Raw genomic sequence first — 19,396 nt, 5'->3', positions numbered from 1 at the left:
CTTAAAGTTGACAGCTTGACACTTGGGACTAGCTTTTGACAATTCTTCTTAGTACCGTTACTTTACTCATTACTGCATAAATTAACTTTCACCTGCAGTGATTTTTGTTACATTGAAATATGTGTAAAAAATATTAAGACTAATAAAATAATATAATTAAGTAGAGACTATGACTGAGAAAAGTAAATCGTCAACCTCACAAAATAATAAAATGTACGTACATAAATATAAACATATAAATTTTAAAGTGCCACGAACTTATACTGTTAAAATAACTATAACTTTGATTTAATAAATTGTAAATCTAAGTATATATTCTATAGTAATTAAAATCTTTGTTTTAAGATGGTGGTTATCATTTGGAATTCTCTGTGGAGCTACGTTTCTCACTCGCTTCTACAAAGTTTTAGAACCAGATCACGTTTGGTGAGTTATTTGTTTATTTATATGAGAATCATTCTTATCACATATTTTATTCTTATTTCATTGTGTTATTATGCTTTATGATCGTAGCAAGTGGAAAGAAATGGTATCTGCCTACCCCTACAGGAAAGAGGCGTGATTATATGTATGTATGTCATTGTGTTACAGAATTGTACAATTATACAATGTAAATTCCGCATAAGTAAGACTATGTCATATAGCCTTATCAACCAACATACCTTCAGGCATATAATAAACAATATTAATATAGAATATAGATGTATAAAAAAATATTGGTAATAATAAATAACAAAAAAAAAAAAACAATAATAAGCTTCATACTTGAAATTTAAAGTATTTTAGGGTAATTTTGTACAACCCCGGCGAGAAATTTATGAGGTTGGGGAAAAGGGGTGGGAGGTAGTACGGGTTTTTCATCCCCCCGGACAATTATTTTCGTGTAAACCCCGCTGTTACAGAGATATCGTGGTTGAAGTTTTGAGGTTGAAATTAACCTACCACCTTTAAGGTTAGAGTAACGCTTGGCTCCGGCACTGCAGGAAGTGCAGCCCTTCCACCCTTGCGTGCGAAAGCACGCTCACTCATGCTCCATTCTCCTCTACGCATTCGTTCGCGCGCTTTCGCACGGCGGGTGAAGGCTGGCCTCCCTCTGCGCCTCCGGCTTATAAAAAACACTCTAGGGGTAGGGCAGACCAAGATCACGTGGACAGTGGGGTGCTTCGATTCGGTTTTGGGTATTTTTCGAATTTCTAAACCTATATTCTAGCACGCAATGTTACTAATTTTATTAGAATATTATGTCTGACGCGTTATTTTGTTTAAAAGTGTCGATCTGTCAGTCGTTAAAGGTCAGTTCGTATCGTATTTTGATCTTGCAGTAAAGATCGTTTTTACGTAAATTTGTTCGAAAATAACGCGTGATAGTCGCAGTCGGAATTAAGGTAGAGTCAGAAATAACAAAAATTTAACCTCCGATAAAAAAAATCTACTGATATTGTACATAATAACCGTATTTTATATTTAACAATAATTAAGAAGTATTGAAAAAATTAATATATAATTTTTTTTTTTTTTTTGTTGTAGTTGGGATGAAACACATTTTGGCAAAATGGCAAGTTGGTATATAAATCGAACATTCTTTTTTGATGTTCATCCTCCACTTGGAAAGGTAAGTAATATTAAACACACATAAACATCATTTTTGTACTAAAAACAATTATATAAATTATATTAAAATATTTTGCCCCGTACTTATGTGTAACTTTATTATTTTAGGGTTTTTTTAATATATAACTAGATCAAGCAAAGAAGCATAAGGCTCACCTGATGGTAAGCGATTGCCGTAGCTTATAGACGGCTGCAATACCAGAAGTATTGCAAGCACATGGCGGAGCCCATCCCCAATTCCCCCAGGAGTTAGCTATAACTATTGTTACATTATATACTTTATATTTTTGAAGTAAAACTTCTTTATGCATGCTTGACTTGGGAAGTAAGCTGGTAAATGTGTGACGAGAGCGTTACCTAAAGTGTGATCAGGCGAGGCGAACGAAGCAAGAGAGAGAGGTCGTTCTCATTATTTGAATTATTAATGTGTGCCGTCAGCACATTACATCATATGTATTTGCAGCCCTCAGTTGGAATGAGACACTCGAATGAGATACTCGCACACTTAATAAATATATCGTTCAGTTGTCGTGTTTATTATTATCATCATATACCATAGAGCCGCTAAAGTGGTGACCCCGACGTGATCCTGGTCTGCTGGTGATGCTCCAGGATATCGGAAGGCACACGACGCTATTTATTAAGAATTCAAGTACTTCAAGGTTCCAACTCGCAATAGTAAAGAATGAGTATCCCCGTCGGGCAGCAGAGCAAAATGACGGTTCTATCAACACCTCAGAACGACGCTGTCGAGCTAGCTTCCGTAACAGTATCTTCAAGGTTACCAGAATTTTGGTGTGACCAGCCACGGCTATGGTTCGTGCAAAGTGATGCGGTTTTGGGACCACAAAAGCTCAGTGACGATGCAAAATTTAATTTAATCGTTACTAAGTTAAATAAAGACATTATTCAACAAGTTAGCGACATACTTTTGAATCCACCGGAGACAAAGAAATATGAAACCTTAAAGGCTCGTCTGTTGGCGGTGTACGAGGAATCGGAAACCAGTAAATTTCAAAAATTACTCAGTGGAATGGAATTGGGTGACCAAAGGCCTTCACAGCTTTTGCGTCGAATGAGAGACTTAGCACGTGGAAAAATACCGGATGAAACACTTCTCATTATGTGGCAAAGTCATTTACCTGCTTCTGTACGAGCTGTTTTAGCTGTAAGTGAAGTTAAAGACCTCGAAAAATTTGCTATAATGGCCGATAAGGTCATGGAAACCTCAAGACCTGTGAATATTTCCGAAATTCATACTACCGGTTCCAGCTCAAGTGACAACTCTTTTATATTGGCTGAACTTGCAAAATTAAGTTTACGTATTCGTGATATGGAGAGAAGTAGGTCAAGACCAAGAATTCGTTACAATAATCAGCATAGTCGGCGACGGTCTGTCTCGAGAGCTCGTAATACTATACGGCGTACGCCGGAAAACGCTGATTGGCTTTGTTATTATCATCACAGGTTTCAAAGCCGAGCAAAGAAATGTGTGGAGCCGTGTTCGTGGAAGAAACATAATAATTCGGAAAACTAAATATGGTACGATCGCCGGCGGAGATTTGTACCATTACACCTGCTCACCGCCTATGTATTACTGATAATAAAACTGGACTGAAATTTTTAGTGGACACAGGTGCAAACATTTCAGTTTTACCCTTTAAAAAAAAGTTTTTTAGTGATAATTCATGTGACAGTTATAAATTATACGCTGCTAATGGTAGTGAAATTAAAACCTATGGTACTAAGACTCTTGATTTAGACTTTAATTTGCGGCGGCCTTACCGCTGGACTTTTATTATGGCCGATGTAAAACAACCGATTATAGGTGCAGATTTTTTAGGACATTATAAATTATTAGTCGATATTGGTAAAAAGAAATTAATAGACAAGGTGACAAATTTGTGTTTAATAGCGTCAGTGACTTTAAATAAGCAACAATCAATTAGAACTATCGACTATTCTAGTGAATACAGTGATTTATTAGCCGAATATCCTAACATAACTAAACCGATGTGTTTTAAGGAGGCTCCATGCCATTCCGTTGTTCACTATATAGAAACAACAGGATCGCCTGTGTACGCACGACCGAGACCCTTACCCTCAGATAAATACGTCAAAGTAAAGGCCGAATTTCAACGCATGCTGGATATGGGTATATGCAGACCCTCTAGAAGCTGCTGGGCCAGTCCACTTCATGTAGTTTTAAAGAAAAACGGCGAATTACGCCCGTGCGGCGATTATCGTCGTTTAAACAATATTACAAAGGCGGATAGATATCCTATACCTCGCATACAAGACTGTACATACTTGTTAGCGGGAAAATGTATATTCTCGCGTTTAGATCTTCAACGTGCTTACCATAACATAGGAATTTCAGAAAAAGACATTGAAAAGACGGCAATTACGACACCTTTTGGATTATACGAGTTTACTCGCATGACGTTTGGCTTAAAGAATGCAGCACAAACTTTTCAACGTTTTCTCAATAACGACGTTTTTAGAGACATGGATTTTTTATTTTCCTATATAGATGACGTCATAATTGCATCAGATTCGCAATATTTGCATAAACTTCACTTAAGAAAAGTTTTCGAACGTCTTAATCAGTTTGGTCTTACAATTAATTTGGCGAAATGCGAGTTCGGGAAAAAGGAATTAGACTTTCTCGGGTTCCACGTATCAGAAAAAGGCTTACGGCCGCTTGAAGATCGAGTTAAGACTATTTCGGAATATCCAAGGCCAGAGACCGTAGATGAACTACGACGCTTTTTGGGGATGTTAAACTTTTATAGACGTCACCTTCCCAAGGCAGCAACCATTCAAGAAAAATTAAATGCTTTTCTTCACAACTCAAAAAAAAAAGATAAGTCGCCTATTACTTGGACCGATGACTCCATTAAAGCTTTTGAACAATGTAAGGAAAGCTTAAAAAGCGCAGTTACATTGTCTTTTCCATCTCAAAATGCACCTATGTCAATTATGACAGATTGTTCTGCCACCTGTGCCGGAGCGGTTCTACAACAAAAAGAAGGAGACTCATGGAAACCACTTGCATTTTTTTCAAGCAAGCTGAGTGAAGCGCAACAGCGCTACAGTGCTTTCGATAGGGAACTGTTGGCTATTTACATGGCTACAAAGCACTTTAGATATTTAATAGAAGGCAGACCCTTAACTGTATATACAGATCATAAACCACTAGTTTATGCATTTAAAAATAATTCTATTGGAAAAAATGATACACCTAGACGGTTAAGACATTTAGATTTTATTTTACAATTTTGTACAGCAATCGAATACGTCAGCGGGACCGAAAACGTTGTAGCTGACGCATTATCAAGGATTTATACTATCGATTTTCCTTCTCCGATAGATTACGAAAAACTCGCAGAAGCTCAGGAAAATGATAAAGAATTGAAATATTTAATTAATTCAAACAATTTGAAATTTAAGAAAATAATTTTGCCGAATAGTAATATACCTATTTACTGCGAAGTGTCTACAAATAAGGCACGTCCATATTTGCCGCTGGAGTTTCGTATTACAGCATACAAAGCCATACACGATGCCAGCCACCCAGGAGTTCGCGCCACAAGAAAATTGATCCGAGATCGCTATGTATGGGCCGCGATGAATAAAGATGTTGCCATGTGGGTTAAATCATGTTTAGATTGTCAGAGATCGAAAGTGCAACGTCATACGATATCGCCAATTGGAACATTCCAGAAGAGTCAACGTTTCGAACATATACACGTAGATATTGTTGGCCCACTAACTATTTGTAAAGGATATCGGTATTTAGTTACAATGGTGGACAGAGCAACCGGTTGGTTAGAAGCTTATCCAATTAAAGATATTACGGCTGATACGATATCATGGATAGTTTATTCTGGCTGGATATCAAGATTTGGATGTCCATTGCGGATTACCACGGATCAAGGACGTCAATTCGAATCTAACTTGTTCACACTGTTGGCAAAGCGAATGGGTATAAAAAAATTGAGAACTACAAGTTATCACCCGCAATCAAATGGTGCTGTTGAGAGAGTTCATCGATCTTTGAAAACAGCCCTTATGTGTAGAGGCAATACGGAAGATTGGGTGAACGAATTACCGTCAGTTCTACTGGGCTTAAGGGCAAGTCTACGCGATGACACAAGTGTGAGCGCTGCGGAAATGGTTTATGGACAAGTCATACGCCTACCAGGAGATTTCTTTTCGCCTACAAAGCTAGAAATCACTGAAAATGAAACTTTTTTGCAAAATTTGCGACATAGGATAAAGCAAATTTCATCGGTTCCGAAACGAGAAAATAGGCAAGGTCGTATATTCGTACATCCTGAATTAAGCTCGTGTACGCATGTTTTCGTTAGATGCGATCAAGTCAGGAAGCCACTGTCACCACCATACTCCGGGCCATACAAAGTCATCGAACGTACAGACAAATATTTTAAAATATTAAAAGCAGATTCGCAGCAATGCATTAGTATCGACAGATTAAAGCCAGCATTTACAATTGACACCAAAGAATGCAAAAGCGCGCCATATGAGGATACGACTTATGTAAACAAAAAGCCGAACGAACCGAGGATTACAATATCTGGTCGTATTAGCAAGCCAGTCGTTCGCTTTACTCCATAATAAAATTATCTGTGTGAACATTTATAAAATTAATAAACGTATAGGTAATTGTAATAACGATGGGAAAACAACAAAGTAAAGATATCAAGGAGGAAATAATAATAGCGCAAAATGGTGCCGGCAACGAAGCATCTGCAACTACAAAACACACGGAAACGATATTCAGAATTGAGCTTTATTTAGTTTTCATAACTTTATTTATCCTGGCAATTATAGGATATTTAATTTGGAAAAATTGCAAAACTAACTATGGGAGATACATGCGCAGAGAGTTGCAAGATTTAGGAATTACACCTTATCGCATAAGTGACCAGAGCCCAAACAGCCCGGTTACTCAGCAAGTGATTGTGTGATGTGAAGTGAAAAAAATTTGGTGCCTAGTTAAGAGTGCAAGTTATGTTACATTAGTTTATTGATACTATAATCGAATTATGAACTCTATACTTACGTAATATACCACATAATATGTTAGTTAATAAAACAAAATATATTTAAGCATTTCTTTTCCAATTTCATGATGTAACATTGAATATTATTATTTTATGTTGTACTTATATTAAAACAACTTTATTTTGTAACATTTAGTTAGCGGCTAATCGAATTTCGATATGTGAGTAGTAATCAATACTTAAATTTTTTGCGTGGTTCAAATGAACATTAATGAAAACAATGTTTATTTTATTTTATTTTATTGTGTTTTTGTTCTGTATTCAGAGTTTATGTTGCAAAACTATTATGTAATCTTTTTTAGTATGTACAAAGATTTTATGTTCTGTGTGAAATAAGTTTCCTATTTTTTGTCACTAAGAAATTGTATTTACTTTATTTTTATTTTTCAAAGGGGGGTGTTATGTGCCGTCAGCACATTACATCATATGTATTTGCAGCCCTCAGTTGGAATGAGACACTCGAATGAGATACTCGCACACTTAATAAATATATCGTTCAGTTGTCGTGTTTATTATTATCATCATATACCATAGAGCCGCTAAAAATGTATACATATAGATAAAAAGTTTTACTTAAGAAGTTTTACTTAGGTTGTGTGGTCTAAAGCAAACTCGTTAGGGTAAAAACGGGATCCTATTACTAAGACTTTGCTGTCTGACCTTCCATCTGTCTGTCTGTCTGTCACCAGGCTGTATCTTAAGAACAGCGATAGCTAGACAGTTAAAATTTTCACAAATTCTGTATTTCCGTAGCCGCTATAACAATAAATACTAAAAACAAAATAATCAAATATTTAAGAGGACTCCCATACATCAAACGCGATTTTTTTTGCCCTTTTTTTGATCGATATCAATAATGGCAACAAGCAGGTACTTGAAATATTCATAAAATACTTATCGCTTCAGCCTGTAATATCCCACTACTGGGCATAGGCCTCTTTCCTCATGTAGGAGAAGGATCAGAGCTTAATCCACTACGCTGCTCCAATGCAGGTTGGCGGATATATTCCCTACTATGAGTAACGATCGCTATCAGGTGTACATGATAACAACCAGGACCGACGGCTTAACGTGCTCTCCGAGGCACGGTGGGGAGACCCACATGGACTGCACAAATACCCAGACCACGGCAAATACCTGTATGGCCAATACAAATGTTTGTCATGTGAGGGGATCGAACCCGCAACCGCCAGCGCAACAGGTACAATCCATGGCTGTAACCGTTGCGCCAACGCGGCGTCTAATACGTATAATAACGCCATAAAATACTTAATTATATTTTTACTTTAATAATAAATAATAAAATTGAAATAAAATAAATATTTATGAGGGGCTCCCATACAAAAACGCCATTTATGCCTATGGTCCGGGAGTCAGTGACAGATTTTCATGACCAATTTCCTCCCAATCTAAACTTCGTAAAATCCATAAGGAATTTTTATTATGAATATTCGCGACTGCCAGCTGTGACTCCGTGGGTGGTTTGGGCACAGGCAGCCCACAAATTGATAAAAAAATTTTTAAGTCATTTCCTCCCACCTTTAAATTTGTTGCATTATAGTTTACCAAATATCTTGAAGAAAAAATTATGTGAAAGAATTTATACCTGGCTCCCGGACCATATTTTTGCTCGATATCAATAAATGTTAACAGGTAGGCACTTGAAATATTCACAAAATACTTGATTGTATATTTGCTTTAATAATAAATAATAAAATAAAAAGTAAAAAAAAATAGGATTAAAATTTACTACTTTTTGCCCGATATTAAAATCAGCACTGATAAACGCTTGAAATAATCACAAAACATTTAGTTTTATTTAACAATTAAATATTTTACGGAAAATTTATTACCTTATATTACATAATAACTTATTTCTTATACCAAAAACCACGAAACGAATCAAATTTTGCTTGCAAGATTTGGTTACAACTAGACTCCATGGTTACAGAGACACCAGGACAAGAGAAAAAAAAAAAAAATTTTCAATATGAAATTTGTGTACATAACCTACTGTTGTTTACCTACTCAATGGTACGGAAACCTTCGTGCACGAGTCCGACTCGCACTTGCCCAGTTTTTTTAAATATGTCTCATACTGTTTTGTATACCTTATAAAATAAATATTTTTTTATTTCAGATGCTCATTGCCCTGTCGGGGAAGCTGACAGGATATGATGGAACATTTCCATTCGAAAAACCTGGTGATAAATATGACGGAGCTAGATATGAGGGGATGAGAATTGTAAGTTGAAACATAGTGAATAATATTAACATAATATTAAAATTGAAAATTAATAGTGCACCTTCTTTCCTTAACATATTTTTACTTTGTAATTATGTTATTTGTATAATATAATTTTGAACATTTTTGAATATCATATCAAAAATTGACCCTCCATTGGGGATCGAACCCGCGTCTCCGACTGACCGTGTCGGCGCTTTAGCCAATTAAGCTATGAAACGACGTAACCGCTAGATCGAAATTTTTGATATGATGATTTTTTATATTCGGTTTAAGCGAAACGTGTATAAAAAATCATCGCTGAAGCGGTCAATTTTTGATATAATATTCAAAAATGTTTAGAATTCCTAATGTGTGGGTAACACAAAAATAAAAATCGTGCATAATATAATTTTGATTGTTTTTTTTATATATTTATTTTGATGTTTTCTTTATGATAATTGTATATCTCCTATAAATTATATTGTTCTATTTCATTTTTATAATTTTAATTGCAGTTTTGTACTACCCTGGGAGCTTTGACAATTCCACTAACATTTTTAACATTGTGGGAAATGACAAAATCACTTGACTGTACTTTTATAGGAACTTTACTTTTAATTTGTGGTAAGTCATTTCACTTTAAATGTGACAATTTATTAAATGCATACGTCTGCATTGGATTCTTGAAATGCAACTTTTTAAGTTATGGAATATTAAAAAAAAAATTATTGAAAGAATATTTTGGATACATTTTTTTTTTCAGATGTTGGATTCCTAACTCTTAATAGATATATTTTGCTTGATCCCATTCTGTTGTTTTTCATGAGCTGCTCAATTTATGGAGCTTTTAAGGTAAGTGTATTTATATGACGTGCATTAATACTACTACTACTACTACTATATGTATAAACTTAGACCTTTTGGATTTTTAAAATTATTTTTTTTTTTTTTTTTTTTAGTTGAAAATGTAGTATATTGTAAAAGGTAAGGCACTGTAAGGGTGCACCTATTAATTACGTTCGGTGCTTGGTCGAGCGAAATCTCACTCAATCTCCCGTGGGGCAGAGGGTGATCTCGAATTAAGTAAAATATGTTTCTCCATTAAAATACACCTAAATCATACATAATACATCATAGAATAATTAAGTCAGAGCAAGGTTGAAGGAGCACATGATTTTATTGAAAATTACATGTACATGTTAGTTAACGTAGTCACTTTTGAAATCATACCTGAGTCTCCGTGGATAGAAGAGTGAATATTATTTTACAAATTTTAGTAGTTCCCATTTAAGTTTTTTATTGTTAAATCTCATTGTAATTCTACGCTACGTCATTAAAAATCTTAGGGCGAATGGGGAGCAGAAAATCGCCTAAACTCTGACGTAATTAATTGATGCCCCCTAAACTAAAAAGCAACTCGGCTTTCATAAATATGTCTTGTTATAGTGAAAATCTAATCAAATTCTTTTTTCAAATTATCTTTTGCCAAATAGTTAATAGACAATTTACGAAACTACAATTTTTTTTCAGGTTCGATCTCTTACTGACGCCGGCCTTGGGCCATTCAGCACAAGAATGATTTGCTGGCAATTATTTTTGGGTGCATCACTTGCTTGTACCATGTCTGTTAAGTTTGTCGGTCTGTTCGTTGTTTTGTTTGTTGGTCTTCGAACTATCGCTGATTTGTGGAATATTTTGGGTGACTTGACGAAACCTGTTGTAAGTCGGCAATTATACATAATATTATTTTCTATTGCATCCCGAGTTAAACAGTAGCTTATTTTGGCTTACTCTGTTTTCATTTGAAGTACCTATATAAAATTGATTAATTATTGTATGTTATTAGGTTGAATTAAAATATCCCTTAAACATCCTACATCTGAAAAAGGTTTTCCCTATTTATAGTAAACTTCGAATTGCCACTTGTCTAGTGTTAGTAGTTCATTTCCCTGCACAAATATTGAAAATATCAGTGTTTACGAATTTCCCGAGGTATGGTTGAAAAATCCTTTAAACATCCTACACTGATCCTACTGAAAAAAGTTTTCCCTATTTATAGTAAACTTCGAATTGCCACTTGTCTAGTGTTAGAAGTTCATTTCCCTGCATAAATATTGAAAATATCAGTGTTTACGAATTTCCCGAGGTATGGTGGGGTGATTTGCAGTGACAATGACTCAGGCCAAAAACAAAGATTTGCGTACATCAAATATGAGTTCAGAGTAAGAGTTAAACCCCGGACTGTCGGCATGATTGGAATTCATCCCATCACTACACCAGAATGATTGATTAATTATAGATGACTTTCTTTTCAGACCTTAACAATGAAACATCTAATTGGAAGAAGCATCACTCTGATATTGTGGCCGATTATTTTGTATGTCTTCTTTTTCTGGATCCACTTAACCGTACTCAGTAAAAGGTAAGATTGGTTTAATACAAGTATGTCGTTTTTATATACTAGATATTATCACACACATAATATGTTTTTTTTATATATATGTCAAAACAAGAAATTGTAACTAATATGCCAAAATCTTTATTATTTCAATTTGGCGATTACTTGGCAACTGCTATTATTACTACTGATTCTCATTTCCCTCCTTTTGGTAATCCAGACAACGGATTGAGTCAATTGTCAATATCTTTTTTATTCGTCTAGTGGTAATGGCGATGGATTCTACTCATCTGGTTTTCAAGCACGTTTAGAAGGCAACAGTCTTCACAATGCGAGTGCTCCAAGAATTCTAGCATATGGAGCAGTCATTACGTTAAAGAACCATCGAACTGGTGGAGGTTATTTACACTCCCACTTTCATCTATACCCAGCTGGGGTGGGGGCAAGACAGCAGCAGGTATGGCTTATATATATATATATGTATTTTTGGTTTATATCATATGAAGCTTTTTAGAAAATATTATTTTAATTACTCGTAATTTGCAGACTATTTAAGTTAGAGCAACGCATTTCCTGACATCACAAGAATTAAAACAATAGAGAATAACAAAATTTAATTTCATTACTTTGTAATATAATGCATTTCTATGTTATTGTTTTTTTTTTTTTTAGCTGTACCAAAGTTTAAATTAATTATTGAAAAATACAATACCTATATCTCGTTTAAAATCGCTTCCACTAGTCGCCCTATAACAACTGTCACAATTTTATTTTTTTATATTTCGATTTTTTTTTTGTGTTCCATTTTTGAAGTCTCCAAAAAAAAAAAACAAAAAATGGTCATCTGTCTGGACTTTATTCAATTTAAAGTATAGAAGCATATATTCGCCGGTACCAGATAACGACGTACACGCACAAGGACGACAACAACCGCTTCATAGTCCGGCCGTACAACCGCGCCAGCGCGGAGGGCGTGCAGGCGGTGCGCGGCGGCGACCTGCTGCGCCTCACGCACGCCGCCACGGGCCGCAACCTGCACTCGCACCGCGAGCGCGCGCCGCTCTCGCACAAGCTGCTGCAGGTCACCGGCTACGGGGAGGTGAGCGTGCCGGCTACTGCAGGTCTATTGAGCAGCCTGTAACATCCTATATATATTCTTTATTCATCATTACAGCCTATACAGTCCACTGCTGGACATAGGCCTCCACAAGTTTACGCCAAAAATAACGTGAACTCATGTGTTTTGCCCATAGTCACCACGCTGGGCAGGCGGGTTGGTGACCGCAGTACTGGCTTTGTCGCACCGAAGACGCTGCTGCCCGTCTTCGGCCTGTGTATTTCAAAGCCAGCAGTTGGATGGTTATCCCGCCATCGGTCGGCTTCTTAAGTTCCAAGGTGGTTGTGGAACCTTGTTATCCCTTAGTCGCCTCTTACGACACCCACGGGAAGAGAGGGGGTGGCTAAATTCTTTAGTGCTATATTGCACTTTAAAAAAAAAGAAACAAGTAAAAATCATATTTACAAAGAAAGTTGGCAAGGGCGAACTTATCTCTAGAAGAGATCTCTATCAGTCTACCCATGGTGGTGAGAATTGCTGTTATCGCGGGGCACAATGTGCAAGAGTGATTAATAATGATGATTATAAATCTATAAACATATTCAGAATTAATAATATAAAATGCATGTATACTTGACTACAAACACACTTACAATGAACATGTACATACATACATAAAATACATACATACATAAAATACATACATACATAAATAAATACATACATAAATAAATACATACATTGAGAGTATATCCATTATGAGAGGTGTCCCCAGTGTTATATAGATCTCTTTCTCCATGTAAAAGAAGGATTGGAGCTCGATGTAGCTGCTCAACTGCGGGTTGGCGGATATGTTCCCTACTATGAGTACTATGAGTATGCGATCGCTATCAATTATTTATGATAACAACCGGGATCGACGGCTCAACGTGCTCTCCGAGGCTGTGCTAGAAAATCAGTGATTGAAAGCTGAGCGATTTATTTTGTGTTAAATACTGACTACGGAGAGGAGAGCTTTTACTGGTTTCTACAGGTGTATCTCATTCATATTAAACAGAGTGGGAGCTAAATTAACATTCCGTCCAGGCCCCTGTGTACGGGAAGGTTAGATGACTTCGGTCTCTACATGTCTATATGGAAAGTTAGCACTCCAGCTTAGACAGAGTGGGAAGCTGAGCGCTTTGGTTCGTACAGGTCGTCAGGCTACAAGGTGGTGAAATCATTCCAGTTACTACCGTTCGGCTACAACTCGACTATCGGAGAAAATTTCGCGCACTAGTCTAAACATATCCTATATAAAAAAAGGATAAGGTAGGTAAACTTGGATACAGATTTGTACAGGTTACAGAGATGGGGTAGTAAGCTTACTTCAGTCATTTTATGTCGATAGGGTCAGGCGGCAGAAGATTGTTATTTATTTTTGTGTAATATTTAACACTCAGTACCATATTTTGATACAGTTCTAATTTCAGGATGGTGTCGGCGACGCAAACGATGTTTGGAAGGTTATTATATCCGGTGGTAAAGATGGAGATGAAATACAAACTGTTCGCAGCAAGATTATGTTCGTGCATTATTTACAGGTCCAGCCATTTTTTAATAAATTTATCTTTAAGAAATATAATAATAATTGTGTTTGCAGGCAAACGAAGAAAAACCGACTTCAATTATATCGACAAGTAATACAACGCAGGTAGACGAAAAAATAGTCAAGTAAATACGCATTATCAAAGATTACTCCAAAAGTTGTAATCAGATCTCGATGACACATAATAAACTTCGGCTTTCGATTAAATTAAAAATCATCAAAATCGGTACACCCAGTAAAAAGTTATGCGGATTTTCGAGAGTTTCCCTCGATTTCTCTGGGATCCCATCATCAGATCCTGGTTTCCTTATCATGGTACCAAACTAGGGATATCTCCTTTTCAACAAAAAAAGAATTATCAAAATCGGTTCATAAACGACGGAGTTATCCCCGAACATACATTAAAAAAAAAAAACATATATACGGTCGAATTGAGTAACCTCCTCCTTTTTTGAAGTCGGTTAAAAATAAATTAAAGTTAACAAAATTAATGATATGTACAGGCATGTGTTCTTACAACAACTGGTAAACAACTGCCGAAATGGGGATACGAACAGCAAGAGGTCGCTTGCAATCCCAATTTGCGGGACAAAAACGCACTCTGGAATGTTGAGGACAATGTATTTGACCAGCGTTAGTATAATATTAAATTTGGTTAAACATCTAATGTATAAAATTCTCGTGTCGCGCGTGTGTCGTTTGTAGTTAAACTTTAGTGTAGATTTTTATGAAATTTTGTGTGCATATCGGGTAGGTCTGTGAATCGGCCAACCCCTAACCTCCTTTCATACCCCTAAGTTATATGGGGGGTGGGGAATAAGGGGGTTAATAACATATATGGCAAAACAACGTTTGCGGGGTCAGCTATAATTTTATTAAAACTTGACTTAATAATTATGAAATTATCAGTATTTTTCTTTAGAAACTTCTACGTATACCTACTAAATCAACTCGGCATAGTATATCTTGGAGTTGGCGACATAAGCGCGCATGCGCTCAATCACAGACAAAACATGCTCACATAATTGTGCGATCACACTGATAACAGCTATACTATTTTTATTGTCTTTTATTGCCTTAATTTATTTTTCATTGCAGTACCAAAAATCAGTTTCGAAGCTTACGCCTCTGGTTTCTTTGAACGTTTAATAGAATCTCATGCAGTGATGTTACAAGGGAATGCCGGTCTTAAACCTAAGGAGGGAGAGGTTACTTCTCAACCCTGGCAGTGGCCAATTAATTACAGGGTAAAGGGTTAACTGTTTTATTTTTAATTTATAATGTAGTTCTATAATTTAGCATTTTAATTTTTTACTTATTATATTAATATAATTTAGTTGTAAATTTATTTAGATAATAATATTGTTACCGGCAGATGTCTGTCTATGAGAGACGCTTAGGAAATACTTCTTATGGGGGTTTATATGAGGGCTATAGAAAACAAATCAATCACTCTTAGAATTTTTGTCTGTCTTTCTGTTATTTATTCCCGTATCCCGCATAATCTACTGCACGAAAATAGATACATTTTTTTTATATCTGTGGTCTTGGCGGTCTAAATCTGTTTAAATCTGGCATCGATTTGATCTTAGAACTGGGATTATTTTTTCGATAAAACAGTATCGATATTGTAAAGAAGTCGTTTTACACACATAAAATACTCAAAGAAGACAAAAGTTGCGGGTATTCAATGACATTGTGATTAAAATAATAACTTATATAAAAAATGTTTCAGGGACAATTTTTTTCGGGCAGCTCACACAGGATTTACTTGTTGGGCAATCCAATAGTATGGTGGGCAAATCTCGCGTTCCTCGCTATATTCTTTTTGGTGTTTGTTTTTAACGCTGTGAGAGAAAAACGAGCAAGAGCCCTTGGAAATTTTGTTCAAGGTTAGCATTATTTTTGTCACCCCATTTCAAAATTTGTATTTTAGTAGTTTAGGTAGAAAATAACTTAAGTCGCTGATTTAAATTCAATAAATTAAACTTTAAATTAAAGGAATCTTTAATCGACTCTGAATTCTTTTGGATAAGATTAAAATAAATAGGTAAAATAAAATATTTTTTATTTTTGTTTTGATAGCTTAAAAGAGCTAGAGTGAAACAACAATATTGTAATTTTTAAATAGTCACGATTTCTCACATAATTAAATATACAAAAGTGACACTTCTAAATGCCTAGCTATTTATTACAACTTTTTATGAGTTGGATCTTATATTTTATGTTTTGGATTTTTTTATAGTGCAAGTACGTGCGTGCGTGTTTACGCACGTGCGTGAATTTACATATATGTATACTTACTTGTATTAGTGCTATTAAATATCGCAATGAACAGGCCCTATACTACATAATATTTTGCACCAGAAAAGGTGGTTTTTTCGTTAAATTTAAATAAGTTTGTTAGTTCGTTTTCTTTCTCTATTATATTATTCTCTTCTTTTCTCTTTCTAACTCTGTATTCTCAGGAACTATTCATTCGAATTGAAAAATTCTTTTAAATAGTCCACTTACCGACGAAGGCTATAAGCTAATTTTTTTTTAATCTATATCTTAATACGTGAAGCAAAAATTTAGTATCTCTTTTAACGAAAATAGCGCAGACGGAGGACTATGAAATTTCGCACACATAGTTTATATAGAGGAATGCAGAATCCTAATATATTTTTTTAATTAAAAAAATAACATTACACGCACTAGCATGTATTTGACTCACATGCATACTCCTTGGTTTATTGTAAAGTCTGTGATTAAGTTGCGGTCGAATCTCGACCAGCGGGCGAGCACTAGTCGCCATTGCGGTCGAATCTCGACCAGCGGGCGAGCACTAGTCGCCATTGCGGTCGAATCTCGACCAGCGGGCGAGCACTAGTCGCCATTGCGGTCGAATCTCGACCAGCGGGCGAGCACTAGTCGCCGTAAGAGTTGTTTATTTTAAAGTCTGTGGTTGAATTGCGGTCGAATCCCGACCAGCGGGCGAGCACTAGTCGCCGTAGTTACACTAGTAACGTAGTAGTAAGTTCCCACGGCGCCCGCAGACGAACACTCGGGCGTGTTGCTTACCGCGGCGCGCTGGGCCGGCGCGGGCTGGGCGCTGCACTACGTGCCCTTCTGGGCGATGGGCCGCGTGCTGTACTTCCACCACTACTTCCCCGCCCTCGTCTTCAGCTCCATGCTCACCGGTTACCTTTTATTATTATTATTATTATTATTATGTGACTGGATGTCACTCCACCCGCTTAATATATAATAGATACATATATTATAATAAATACTTATATAAATAATATAGTAAATTTACTTATACTTACATATATATAAAAAAAAACGGGTAGAGGATTACACCCCGGCAGGGAGATCAAACTATTATTATTATTACTATATTAACAACATACACGGCCTCTTAGTTTCCCATGCCATTTTTACTACATGAAATATGTGTTACTATACAGCGTGTGTTTTTTTACAATAGTTTAACTGAGGGAGGGCACAGCAGGAATTTCCTGCTCAAAATATGGAGCAGCCCGACTGGGGTAGTACCTCGACCTTACAGAAGATCACAGCAAAATAATACTGTTTTCAAGCAGTATTGTGTTCCTGTTGGTGAGTAAGGTGACTAGGGCTCCTGGGGGATTGGGGATTGGGTCAGCAACGCGCTTGCGATCCTTCTGGTGTTGCAGGTGTCTATAAGCTGCCGTAACCGCTTACCATCAGGTGAGCCGTACGCTTATTTGCCGACCTAGTGACATAAAAAAAAGTTTAACTTCAGACCAGCAGTTCTAAAACTGTCTAAAATTGTTAGGGTGATCCGCCACTACACATATGGGACATTCCACGATAAGCGGACAACTGAAAAATGTTGATTGATGTAATATATGACAGTAATATTATACTTATAGGTTGATATATAGGCATATTAGAAAGTTACTAAACGGAAACATCAATGTTTTTTAGTTGTCCGCTTCGCGTAAATTCCCCACATGCATTATAAAGAAAAGTTAAATTTTACGATTAACTATAATATGTCTACGTGTAAATCAGACAAATTCAATAAAAATATATACACACATGCTTAACACAGATGTTTGTATTTTTTCTAAGGTTGCAGTTTCGGTGCACAATAAAACGTGTCTAAGGAAATTCGTTATAGATTATGGATACCAAAATGTATCTACCATTTGTCAAATAAAAAGTTATTTTCCTATTAATTTTACGATTAATATGTTAAAGAAGACGTTAAAGTGTGCTATCGAGGGAAGAACTAAATAGTCTACAGACAAAAAGAATACTTAGCCGAAAAATTTGTCACGACAGATAATATATACTATTTTCTTCTAAAGATAGATAATAAAGAACAATATAATAGAATAGATGTTATTGCACACCCCTTTGAAAGGATTTACAGCAAACAGTCATATAAACTTACAGACAGCAATGTACAAAGGCGATCTTATCGCTAATTATCGATATCTTTCAAACAACCTTGAAAAATACAAACAAGGAAAATATACACATATACATAAATTTATTTGGTGTTGCAATTTTTTTCCAGGTATCTTAACAGTTTATTTACTGAGAAGTATAAGAAGTTATTTAAGCGAAGAACTGGGCAGAGCCGCTTACCAGTGTGTGATGGGGCTTGTTATTTCCACGACGGTATATAGTTTCTACCTGTTCTCGCCTCTCGCCTACGGTATGAATGGACCTTTAGCTCACGAACCAAATTCAACTATGAGCGGATTGAAGTGGCTCGAATCTTGGGAATTTTAAGAATATGCTACTAATTATTAGACACACTCCAGCGAGAAGTACTTTCACAGTGAAATTATTAAATTAAATTTTATTAGAACACATTGTTACCATCACAACATTATAAAGTGTTTCAAGGCTGAATCCTAATTTTTTTTAAGAAAGGTGTTACAAGGATGTTCTGACTTTATATAGAAGTATGTTTTAACACGCCGTTGTTATTTTGTCAAATTTAATATTTGTCTTAACCTTATACATAAGTAATTGTAACCATCTATTTTTTTTTCTAAATTATTTTATTTATTTATGGAATCGGTTCAGACAGTACATTAGGGAATAGTCAATAGAGTATTCAAATTATATTTATATAGATTGTGCCAATAATTCTATTTTTAGATAAATTCTATTATATTGTACTTAAAGATCTGATATATTTCGTAAACGTTTCCGTCCATAATTGTAAGCAATACTACAATTATAATGTATGAAATATTTGCAATAATATGTTAATTTATAATTTTTTAAATACAGTTTATTATATAACAAAAATAAAAATATGTAATTAAAAACACTTTTATTTGTCCCTTACTAATTAAATTTGCGCGAAATGTCATAAGGTTGGTTCTTGAATTCGTCACTGCATCGTTACATATTAAAAAATAAAACGCTTCGTAAA

The 19,396-nt window shown here is 35.6% G+C and overlaps 1 protein-coding gene across 1 annotated transcript; it reads left to right on the top strand.

Annotated features, from left to right (window-relative positions):
* Positions 1–169: 169 nt before the first annotated feature.
* LOC123662292 (protein O-mannosyl-transferase 2) lies at positions 170–19,289 on the top strand. The gene is given in 16 exon segments (XM_045597154.1): positions 170–213; positions 346–426; positions 1,528–1,612; positions 8,842–8,946; positions 9,444–9,552; positions 9,692–9,780; positions 10,459–10,647; positions 11,244–11,350; positions 11,591–11,783; positions 12,225–12,425; positions 13,856–13,966; positions 14,475–14,580; positions 15,046–15,218; positions 15,707–15,856; positions 16,988–17,153; positions 18,524–19,289. Coding segments are annotated over 16 exon segments (2,127 nt in total). The 3' UTR covers positions 18,742–19,289.
* The last annotated feature ends 107 nt before the right edge of the window (positions 19,290–19,396 follow it).

Source organism: Melitaea cinxia, chromosome 18, assembly GCF_905220565.1.
Source record: "Melitaea cinxia chromosome 18, ilMelCinx1.1, whole genome shotgun sequence".
In the NCBI taxonomy this organism is placed as follows: domain Eukaryota; kingdom Metazoa; phylum Arthropoda; class Insecta; order Lepidoptera; family Nymphalidae; genus Melitaea; species Melitaea cinxia.
Note: the sequence above shows the minus strand (reverse complement) of the source record. Positions and strands in the feature narration are given on the sequence as shown.